This window comes from Balaenoptera physalus (assembly GCF_965194825.1).
Source record: "Balaenoptera physalus genome assembly, chromosome: 5".
Taxonomy (NCBI): Eukaryota; Metazoa; Chordata; class Mammalia; order Artiodactyla; family Balaenopteridae; genus Balaenoptera; species Balaenoptera physalus.
This window is the reverse complement of record NC_138884.1, coordinates 7037155-7049482: the sequence shown is the minus strand read 5'-3', so window position 1 is coordinate 7049482 and position 12328 is coordinate 7037155. Positions and strand designations below refer to the sequence as shown.

Genomic DNA, 12328 nt, shown 5'->3' with positions numbered 1-12328 from the left:
TAAAGTTGTCTGGCAAGAATTATGACTGACCCTCATGCAGGAAGGAGATATTTGTCCTTAAGTGATAGGCTATGAGAGTTACTTAGGGTAAGGGTCCAACAAGCATCTTAAGTTTCTGGAACGTTGGGCAGGTGTTCTGGATGCCTGTGTTAAGACAACCAGCGGCCAAAAGTTCGGAATCCATTCGGAATCACTTCTTCAGTGGCCTCCCGGCTCCATCTTGGAGAGTTCTCTTAGCAACACCATTTTATTTTCCGCCCAGAGAATCAAAAGGTGCATTAAAACTATAGCGTCCGAGACTTCTAGGCCCACAAATTAAAATTCGGCTTGCCTAAGGTGGAGTCCAGGCGTTTTTGCTTGTTTTTTGTGTCCAGTGTGATGATTTTAATGTAAAGTTAATAATTATTATTAACTTATTATTACTCAAGAGTCAAGCTGTTCAACACCGCAGAGTGGGAGAGGATATAGTACTGTCATTGTGTTTTTGTTTTTTTAGACAATAAGCTATAACCCTTGCCCGCTAGAAGTGTTCCATGGCACAAGTTTAGTTTTATAACTGAAGCAAGTAAATTCATTTTATTTAAAAGTTATTATTACTAACAGTATTTTAGGGTATACTTGGGAAACCGCAGTTCTAGATACGCCACCACTCAGCGGGTCTAGATTTGACCTTTCCTGCACCTTTTGGTACTTCTATCTGCAAGTCACAGACAGGATTTTCAGCTGCTCTGAAAAGTCTCGTTGACACAGAGCTGCCATATCGGTTAGACTGAAAGTGACTCTGGATAATTCCCATTAATGCTCGGCTACAGAACCGTGAGGATGTCTCGGACGTGGCTTCACGGGATGAAAAAAAAGCACGACTTCAACAAACTGCTTCCCGTAACACACGGACAGAAGAATGCCCCCGTCTAAATTTATACCACGAGGAAGGGTATGAAGACATTTAATTACTTTTCATAATGTTGAACATGCCAGCGACAAAGTAGTAAAAACCCACTCACCGGAAGAAGAAGGCGGAGCAGGGCGAGAACCCAAGCCGGCTTGGCGAGCAGTTTCCGCAGGGAGGCGGGGCCGGCGCGCGCTGTCACCTGACGAAGCCGCGGCAGCGGTCACGTGACGGCACTGCCCCGCTCGTTGCCCTGGAGGCGGGGCCAGGGCGCGCTGTTACGTGACGGAACCGCCGTAGCACCGCCCCTTTCGCGGCTCAGGAACCGGGGAAGACGCCAACGTGGCGGACGCCGCCCCGCCCCGCCCTGGACGCGACCACCGTGCTGGTCCTGCAGGACGTGGCCAACCGCCGGCACACCATTCCGTCAGGGCCACCCCACGTCGTGCTGCAGCGCGGCCGAGGTCGTGTCGGTGCTCTTCTTCCACGCGATGAGCTACGGACAGACAGAGCCGGAGCCCCCGGACAGCGACAGGTTCGTCCTCTCCAGGGGCCATGCGGCTCCACTGCTCGGTGCCGCCTGGGCGGAGGCGGGCGGCATCAGTGAACCCGACCTGCTGAACTTGAGGACCATTCGCTGTGCCCCAGAGGGACATCCCACCCCCAGACTGTCGGCTGTCGATGTGGCGACAGGATCGCTGAGGCTGGGTTGGGCGCCGCGTGTGGAACGGCTTACGCTGGCGAGTACTGGGCCAGAGCCCGCTACCGGGTGTTCTGCCTGCTGGACGACGGCGAGGCCTCGCAGGGCTCTGGCCGGGAAGCTTCGGCCTTTGCTGCCCACTACAGTTTGGATAACCTCCTGGCAGTCTTCCACGTGAACCGCTTGGGACAGAATGGCGTGCCGCCCCCGAAGCACCGCGCAGACATCTGTCGGCGTCGCCGCGGAGCCTGTGGGTGGAACACTCGGGTAGCGAGTGGATGGCCAGGACGTGGAGGCCTTGTGCCAAGCGACTCGAGTGAAGAGCAAGCCCGCTGCCGTAGTTGCGAAGACCTTCCGGGGCCGGCGTATTCCAGATGTTGAGGATGCGGAGAACTGGCATGGAAACCCGGTGCCGAAAGGAAGAGCAGATGAAGTCATCAGACTAACTGAGAGTTAGATACGGACCAACAGGAACCTCATACCCAAACCCCCTGTTGAAGGCTCACCTCCAGTCAGCGTCACAGATATAAAAATGACCTGCCTGCCTGATTATAAAGCGGGCGACAAGGTAGCTACTCAGAAAGGCATATAGTTTGGCTCTGGCTGAACTGGGCCATGCAGATGAAAGAGTCATTGTCCTGGGTGGTGACCCAAAGAACTCCATCTCTTCTGAGATATCAAGAAAGAACACTCTGAGCGTCTTATTGAGTGTTTTACTGCGGAACAGAACTGGCCTGTGCCACACGTGGTCGAACCGTTGCTTTTGTTCGGACTTCAGCTGCCTTTTTGAGCAGAGCATTTGATCAGATCCGGAAGGGAGCCATATCTCAAACCAGTATCAGTCTTAGTGGTTCCCACTGCGGGGTGTCCGTTGGTGAAGATGGCCCCTCCCAGATGGCCCTGGAAGATCTAGACATGTTCCGAAGCATCCCCAGTTGCACTGTTTTCTATCCAAGTGACGCCGTCTCGACAGAGCATGCTGTTTGTCTGGCTGCCAACCCCAAAGGAATGTGCTTCGTTCGGACCAGCTGGCCGGAAACTGCAGTTATCTATAGCCCACAAGAAAATTTTGAGATGGGATGGGCCACGGTCATCCGCCACAGTGTTAATGACAATGTCACAGTTATTGGAGCTGGAGTTACTCTGCCTGAAGCCTTAGCGGCTGCCGATGCCATTTCTCAACAGGGTATTTCTCTCTGTGTCATTGACCCGTTTACCATTAAACCCCTGGATGCTGCCACCATCATATCCAGTGCAAAAGCTACAGGTGGCCGGGTTATCACGGTGGAGAATCACTACCGAGAAGCTGGCATTGGAGAAGCCGTCTGTGCAGCCGTCTCTGGGGAGCCTGGCATCCACGTTCATCAGCTGGCAGTGTCAGGAGTGCCTAAAAAAAGCGGGAAACCTAGTGAATTGCTGGATATGTTTGGAATCAGTGCTAGACACATCATAGCAGCTGTGAAATCCACTTTAATGAACTCAAATAGCTGATTTCTTAAAAAGTCAGTCTGTTCACATTGGTTTTAAAACACTGGTCTCATTTTATATTACATTCATGCTTGTTGTGACAAAGCTATCATTTATATCTATAGTGTTGGGCCTTTTTTTGTTTTTTAAACAAAGCCATTTAACACCTTTCTTCATTCGTAATTCAGAAATTCAAGTCAACTACCTTTCTCTTAAGCTGTGACTATATATACAAATGTCACTCTCATTTTTGAATCATTAAAGCAAGTTATAATCGTTTAAGTAACAGAATAGTAAACAAAAGAACCACCTCATACAAAGTTTGCTGATAAGACTACAAATAATCGACCAGGTTGGGAATTAACATAGAGGTAACAGTTCTTTAAATGTGTGTAATTTCTTTGTATGTAAAGAAAATGTGAATTTCATTGTAGACTTCAGTAGCCTAGGTTTTGAAGCAAGTTGGAGCTTTCACGTAATGGCATCCTACCTGCAGCTTCCTGGATAATGTTTGACTGCAGTTTCCTGGGCATTTCCTTGGAAGTTTGCCTTCATCTCTCCTCTGCAGTTTAGAGGCTGAAGGACAGCAGTGAAAGCTCTTATGATGTACCGTGCTGTTTGCAGAGACTGTTCTGTAAAGAGATGAAAGCCTGACTAGTTCTAGTTTGCACACTACACTGTTTTGTGAGGTTTCAGAAATGTTTCATTTTCTCAGTGACCAAACCAGGTTGCTAACTTGATTATATTCATCTACTAAGGAAACTAGGGTCAGTGAAATAAAGTATTTAAAAACCAATAGCTTTATTCAGTTTGTGCCACGTATGTGTGACTTGGTTTCTCTCTGATAAAGAAAAACCTTCTATCTAAACCGGAAGCAGAAAGAGTCATGTCCCCCAACAGTAATCCTGGGAAAAGGTCCGAGCTGGAGACAAATCACTGGAAAACAATGTGTGGGCTGAAGCAGGCCCCTTGCTTTTCGCTGTGAGTATGTAGATTATGTGGCTGGAATACAAGAACAAAGTACCAGTCAGGAAAATCAAACACGGACCCAAGGTTCAAAAGTAAGTTTAAAATTACTTTTTGTCAGGTAATTAGCTCCTTAGTTTTATTACCTTCACTAAGTGCCCTCATTAAGTTCTTTGGAGACATAACCAATTTGTCTCAGGGTCATTGTTCTAGAAGGTATTGCAGAGACCAAAAGTTGCCAAGTGGAGAATCAGAGAAGTTGGGGCCTGCTCAGGATGGTAGTAGTGATGTCTGTCCTTTTTCTCTGAGCTGGTTCTGGTTTCTCCTTTGGAAAATTGATCATGATAATTGCTCTGTTTCTTTCCTAAGATTTAAAAATTATTTTGTAAAAATAAAAACAGTTGCTATAGGATTATTGTAGAAATTTAGAAAATACAAATGCACAAAAAAATTTACCTCATTTGTCTCACAGACACAAAAAAATCCATTTATAGCCTGTGATCTCTAACTGTAGATCTTCCAATATGGTCATTCCCATCTAGTAACATCAATCAAACATATCTGTGAGTGGGTTGCTATTGAATAACAGTTCTTCATCCTTAAAGTTTTCAAACCCTAGTATTGATGCAGGAACAGAGTAAAATAGATAAAATACCAGCACAAAATTACTTGTCCTAACTTGAGGGTGTATACTAGGAAAGGGCTTCAGCTTTTATGGCTTGTAACTTGAATGTGGGGTGCAAGATGGTCTGTTTGCAATCAAACATGCATAAACACACCTTTAATAATGACAGCCGATCAGGGTTTGCTTTTTGTTTTTAATGACTAATGGAATCTCAGAGAGGAACAAAAATGTTTTTTGTAGGAGGGTGGAGAAGCCCTTAATCTCTCCTGTAAAGGTTCTGTTCTACGGGGCGTCAATCTGTGGCTATCAGGTGCAGAGAAAAGAAACAGGAGGTGAGACTTCTTACCTTGTGTCTACAATTCTTCAAGTAAGATGGAGTCAGATCCAGTTGTGTTGTATTGAATATTCTCTAGCTTTGAATCAGTCTGGAGATCGTGTAAGTGTCCATGGAAATCAGAGAGTCATCCTGACTGATGCTAATCCTTGACCACTAAAGCTTGTGAAGATGCAGTTTTGATTTGGATGAACACCTTGTCCCTGGGTTAACTCAGGTCTCCTATTCATTGTTTTGCCTAGAAGAATGTCATCTAGATTATCAAGAAAGCTTGATGACATTCTAGAGACAGCTATGACTACAACGGCTGCCTTGCTTATGGTTTTGCTAGCAAAGACCAGCAAGCAGCCATGGAGAGTATCGCTGGTCATTCAGATGGTGAATGGCACTCAGGTTATTCCCTGATTTCTATGACTCTTAAGAGATAGCAAAAGAAGAAATCAGGACATTAAACTTTTATTTTACTTTATCTAAATACATCAATAGCTCTTAAGCCACCTGGAAGGTCAATTGAGGGACCCATTTGGGAAAATAATTTTTTTAAAAAAGTAAATTGTTCAATGTTTCTGATGTCTAAATTATGTAACAATAATGCACGGTATTGATAGAGATTTAACATCCCCAAGTTTACTGAACTCTGCAGGAATTACTACATACTCCAAGGCCCAATCGGGGGTGCGGGGGGTAGCCGATGAGAAGTATTGATCTATTTTGGTGGCCATTACTATGGTGATATGTAAGGGCGGTCCTGGGACATTGTTGTGATAGGAGTGTATTGTTCTTAGAAACTATCATCTCCTCCAACTTTCCCGATCCCTTCACTGATTGGGGTGGGGGAGAGTTTCCCTGAGAGAATTGCTTACAAGGTTTGGGGTTAATTCCCAGGAGGTATTTCCTTGCAAGACTGGGTGTTGGTTTAGACATGGGCTTGCTTCCCTGACCTTAGAGATGCAGGGATGGGGAAGAACAGGGGGTAGCAAACGCCAGAAGGCAAAATCCATTTGCCTTCTGTTTTTGTGTGACTGCAAGCGACGAATGACTTCACAGTTGTAAATGGTTGAAAAAAATTTTTAAAGAGTGGTATTTCATGATACGTGGAAATTGTATGAAATTCAAATGTCCATGAATAAAATTGTATTGTAACACAGCCATATTCCTTCATTTACCTATTGTCTGTGGCGCCTTTGGAGCTACCTAGGTAGAATTGACATTAGTTGTTGACATCAGTCATAGTTGTGACACACACTTTATGGTCTGCAAAGCCAAAGGACTTATCTCTGGATTCTTACAACTGAAGTTTGCAAATCCTGGGGTAGAGCATTGGAGCCAGATGAGGGTGACCATATCCAGGTGGAGGGGATAAGGATGGCCTCTTAAGGTTCAGGCTTTACGGCCACCTCTATCTTTGACTATAAAGTGTTGGTAGGATTGGAGGTTGCAGGCTTGTCACAGGCCACCATGTTGAGTAAAGAGGCACACGCATCAGAGCAGTTCTGTGTGCTACCTGCGATTTGGGAACAACAGGAAGGTGTGATCTCACCTAGAAAGGGACCACCAATGCTTAGAGTACCTACTTGCTGTTAAATCCAGGGTCTGTTGGCCCCAGTGTTGCTGTGTTTATGTAGATAGGCTGAATGGGTAGTGGTTTTCAACCGAGAAGGGACAAGGATGTATTTGGAGAAACCATTGGGAAGTCGGATGGAGGAAAAGTGTAAGAGAAGAAACCTCCCTTTTATTCAACTCCCACTGAAGGAACTGGGGAGAAAGGGAGAGCTTAAGATTGTAGCTAAATTTTAAAAATATAACAAAGCTGTGTTTTTTGGCCACCGTATGTAGCCTGTGGGATCTTAGTTCCCCCACCAGGGATCAAACTCATGCCCCCTGTAGTGGAAGCTCGGACTCTGAACCACTGGACCACCAGGGAATTCCCTAATGAAGCTGTTTTAATAACTGAAAATGACTGAAAGTGCTATGAATTAGAGACAACACTAAAGATGCTTATATATAATGGAAAGAGAAAGAGGGACTTTCGAAAGAATACAGATGATGACAGCTAATGGAAAAATAAAACCATTTTGTGATAGTACACACAGAAATCGAGTCACATCAGTCAAACCAGTTATACTAAGAAGTAGAATATCATTCTCAATATTTTTATATAATATAAATTCAATATGACATTGAATTATTTTTATAAGCACATTGAATAAAAATGATTCATGATGAAATTAAAACAAAACTTTAGTTTTGTTTCCTTCTCTTCCTTTCAAATGTCTTCAGCATGGCTCTAAGTGGAAAGTAGGACAGATCCCCTGACTTTCCCGTCCATCCTTAGGTGATAGCCGACCCTAGGGTTATTTTAAATCATAAAAATCCAATCTGTATGGGGCAGGACAGGAATAAAGATACAGAGGTAGAGAATGGACTTGAGGACACGGGAAGGGGGAAGGGTAAGCTGGGACGAAGTAAAAGAGTAGCATTGACACATACACACTACCAAATGTAAAATAGATAGCTAGTGGGAAGCAGCCGCATAGCACAGGGGGATCAGCTTGGTGCTTTGTGACCACCTAGAGGGGTGGGATAGGGAGGGTGGGAGGGAGACGCAAGAGGGAGGGGATATGGGGATATACGTATGCATATAGCTGATTCACTTTGTTATACAGCATAAATTAACACAACATTATAATGCAATTATACTCCAATAAAGATGTTAAAAAAGAGAATCCAATCTGGACTCAGAGACTACAATATGTTCAGCTTAATTTATAAGCAATGCTTTAGTCTTCGTTAAAAGTGAGATTTTGCTTCACTTCACCCAAGCAAAGGGCTGCAATTGGCAGGGAAGGGTGCCCATCTGCAGGGAAGGATGGCTGGCCGCCTGGTTAGGTTTCCCTTCTCTCAGCCTCTCCAACTTGCAGCTAGAGTTTTAGACCAGAGAAGGGTGGGAGGAGAAGTAGCTCTTGTTTGACTGGAAGACTCTGTTTCCAGAGTTTGGAAGGTGGGTAAAAAGGATGCATCTCTGTGCCTGCAACTTTATATCACTTGTGCAAGTATTTCTGAAATGTAGAGAACCTCGTCACCGTGTCATACGCTGGAACGGATACAGGTCGTTAGACCAAAATAGAACAAATACGTGTTTATTTGCACGAGGGCAAAAAGACAGTCATGCAGTGTGCTGTAAGCTTAGCTAAGTCCCCACTCCACTGTCAGGCACTTTTACAAGCACCGTGGAGGGATGTTTGCTCCAAGCTGGGCCTTGGTAGGAGTAAAGCTCAAAATCAACAGCCAGCTTGGCGGGGTAACCTCCTAGCAAGAACGAATGCTGATCTATCAGAAGATACGCTGCCAGGAGGACCATACCGTAAAGGACTCACTGGCAATCCCAACGGAGAGGTGACCAACCATTTAGTTGGGTTGAAGGGCTCTGTGAAGTGGAAGACACAGAATCACATAGAGCTCTAGAGTTGGAGTTTTTTCCTCCAAAAGGCAGACTGCCGAGTTTTCCAGATTCTTACCTCTCATACCTTCAAAGGGAGAACAATGTGCATAAAATTTCTTGAACACAATATATTTCCCCAATGAAAAGTTATTTTAACAATCATCTGCTGATTAATAGATGAGTGTATTTCAAAAGCAGACTGAACATGTGGATGAAAATTAACTGACGCGCACATATACAGACCTGTATGTTCATGTGTGTGTGTACATCACACTATTTATACCGCGTGTTTAAAAGAAAGTATCTATATGAATGATGAGTGCTACTATATTCTCATTTTACAGATGAAAAAGCTAAAATGCAGAGAGATTACGTGTTCATAACTTGCCCAAGTTCACATAACTAATGTGTCCTGGAGCCTGAAGTTAAAGTTATGTATCTCATATAATTCTCACAATAATCTTGAAATATGTATATTATTATTATCCCCATTTCACGGATGAGGAAACTTATTCCCAGAAAGAAAAATGTTACTTGTCAATTTCTAAATGCACAAGTTTCTAAACAAGTTGTTCCTAAATTAGATTCCATTATACTTCTTTATCTCATTTATATTTGATTTTTCCCACAAATTATGTTTCTGATTCAAACAGATTTTTTTCTTCAGTATAAACACTAATTTTATAAAAATAAAACAAATAGCAATTGTGTGGTCCCATCTTAATCAGTGTGACCAGTTTCTGGGAGGGTAAGATGCAGAGGGAAGCAAACCCACGTTTATTCTGCCACCTGGGCCTGTGCTAAGCCAACGCCTGACTTTCCTCACTGTCAGGAGATGGGCCACCGTACATCTGAGAAATATTCATGTAAACTTCCCTCGGCACCCAGATGCTGCTAAACCGATGTCTCTTGTCTTTCTGTCCTTGGCTTTATAGGTTTGCCCCTTCAGGATGAGGTCTGCTGCTCTGCTCCTGGGGCACTACCAGAGCATTAAAGCTCCATTTATACACAGAAGGCTTAAAAGCAGGAATGGGAAAATTACCTTTGGCCCAAGGTAATTTTCTTCTGAAAATTACTAGGTAATCTATTCCTAGAACCCTAAAAGGTATATTTTTATTTCATCTTTTCGCCTACACTAAACACCCTTCCCTGAACTATTTGTTCTGAGAGCATCTACTCTCTAGGTGACAGATTAATGCTGAATATATAATAGATATTAATTACAATAAAAAGTCACCTAACTCAACCAGCTGTACAAGTCAAGTCTATTTATTAGAAGTAGGTTGGTTTGGTTAATTGGTAGTTTTACTCTTTCTGGGGCATGCAAGGATGTTAGAATACTTTACCTCTGTTTATGCCAACCCACCCCTCACATAAATGCTACTGTTTTCATGTATTTTAAATCCTTCCATACATATTTTTATTCTAAAAACTAACAAATTACTTTGATGTATATCATCCACACACAAAAGTGCACAAGTTCACAGTTCAGTGAGTTTTCACGAAGTGGAAACACTCATCTAAACCCATTGAATCAAGAATTATAACAGCACTCCAGAAGCTGCTTTCTCGCCCCCTCCCATCGATTGTTTCCTCATTCTTCCTCAAAGTAACCACTATTTTACCTCCTAAATCCATAGATTACCTTTACCTGGTTTTGAGCTTTATATAAATGGAATAATACAGTGTGTATGGTTTTGTATCTGGCTTCATTTACTAGACACTGTGTTTATGGAATTTTTCACATCTACCAGTAGAGGTGAAAAACTTGATGGTCATTAAATTTCTCTGCTGTATAGTATTTCAGATCATGAATATAGCACAATGTATTTATCCATTTAAATTATTGATGAACATTAGGTTTGTTTTCAGTTTGGGGCTATAACAAATAGTGCTGCTATGAACATTCCTATACAGTATTATGATGAACACAGGGGTTTATTTTTATTGGTTATAGAAATCAGGAGTAATTGCTTTGTCACTTGGCCATACGTATGTCCGCCTTTAGTATAAACTGCCAAGTATTTTTCCATAAATGGGTATTCTGTATTTTTATTTGCTATGTCTTGCAACCCCTCCATAATGATTATACTAGTTTATACATTCACATCAGAGTATGAAAGTTCAGGTTGCATCCCATTCTCGTCAACATCTGGTTTTGTCTATATTTCTTTTTATTGAAGTACAGTTGATTTACAATATTGTGTTAATCACTGCTGTACAGCAAAATGATTTGATTATACATATATATACATTCTTCTTTTAATCTTCTTTTCCATATGGTTTCTCACAGAATATTGAATACAGTTCTCTGTGCTGTACAGTTAGACCTTGCTGTTTATCCATTCTATACATAGCAGTTTACATCTGCTAACCCCAGCCTCTCACTGCATACCTCCCCCAAGAGTCCCCTCCTCCAGCAACCATCAGTCTGTTCTCTATGTCCGTGATTCTGTCTATATTTTTTATTTTAGTCTTCTTGGAGTTTGTTGTTTAAGTGGCATTGCATCCTGGTTATAACTTGCATCTCCTTAATGCCTAATGAAGTTGGGCATCTTCGTATGTTCACGGGTCGCATGAAAGTGCTTATTCAATTCTTTTGCCTATAGGTTGTTTGCCTTTATATTGTTGTTTTTTGGGGCACTTTACATATTTTGCATACACACATTTGTTGGGTACACTCTGTGCACTGCCGTTTCACTCCCTCAAGAATTCTTTTGACAAACAGAAGTGATCATTTTAACATAGTCCTACTTATTACTGTTTTTCCTCTCGAGTTAGCACTTTTGGTATTGTGTTAAAAAATCTTTGCCTTCCCCAAGGTTATTGAAGATATTCTCCTGTGATTCATTCTGCAAACTTTATATTCTAATCTTTCATTTCCATCAGGAATTGACTGTTGTGTGTGGTGTGAGGTTGGGGGTCAAGATACAACGTTTGTACAATTGTGTCCTTACTGACACAATTGCACAGCATCATTTCAAAAAACCCATCCTTTTCCTCACTGTACCAGATTGTTATCTTTCTTTTACATCAGATTGTTATCTTTCTTGTACATGTATGGATTTCTTTCCGTCCCATCGGTCTGTTTATTCTTGTGCCCTTGCTACACTGTCTTAATTATTGTTGCTTTTTCATAAGTCTTAATTCAATAGTTTAAGTCCTCTATTTCCTCTACTTTTTGTTTTCAAGTTTGCCTTGGCTCTTCTTGGTCCTTTAAATTTCCATATACATTTTAGAAATAAGCTGTCAATTTTCACAAAATTTCAATTGCATCTTAATGCAATTATCAATACATCTGGAGTATATTCCCTTTTAAAGAGATCACATTATTAAAGGTCCTTTAGGAAGTTAAAGAGATCTCATTAAAGTAATTTTAGCAAGTTAGGTTTACAGTCTTCAAACTCTGATGTACCTTGGGCGGGGCGGGGAGTGGGTCCTGAGGACTTTGCAAGTGGGTATGTAAGCATGGGCAATTTTGAACAAATCTATTTCCAGATCCTTAAGTCCATGTCGTCGTTCCTAAAATTGATTGGCCTGAGAATACTCCTGTGATTTTTCCAGTATTCTCTTTCATAATTGCCTCTCTTCTACTTTTCAGAAGAAATCCATTTTTTCACCTATCCTTACTGCTATCATTCACTGCCAGCTGTGACATCTTCAGAGGGCCAAACAATGAAACATTTCAAAATATTGATTCTGGCAAAGCCTCCATTACTGAAGTCACCATGAGCCGGCAGTAAGTTATTGTGCCTTTCCTTGCCTTACTGGTAATTCTGGTAAAGGTAAATCCCGGAATTAGAAAGTTATTTTAACCCATGCGAGTATGTTTTGAATTCAAGATACGTTATAGGTTGGAGTGGTGGCAATGATGACATTTTTTTGACAAGTCCTTTCGTCCCATC

At 42.3% G+C, this 12328-nt stretch overlaps 1 protein-coding gene across 1 annotated transcript; it reads left to right on the top strand.

The window, feature by feature from the left end:
- The first annotated feature begins 1239 nt into the window (after positions 1 to 1239).
- Positions 1240 to 11454, top strand: TKTL2 (transketolase like 2). Its single transcript, XM_082461764.1, is given in 7 exon segments — positions 1240 to 1588; positions 1591 to 1862; positions 1864 to 2043; positions 2047 to 2166; positions 2168 to 2264; positions 2267 to 2317; positions 2320 to 11454. Coding segments are annotated over 7 exon segments (1689 nt in total). The 5' UTR covers positions 1240 to 1380; the 3' UTR covers positions 3081 to 11454.
- The last annotated feature ends 874 nt before the right edge of the window (positions 11455 to 12328 follow it).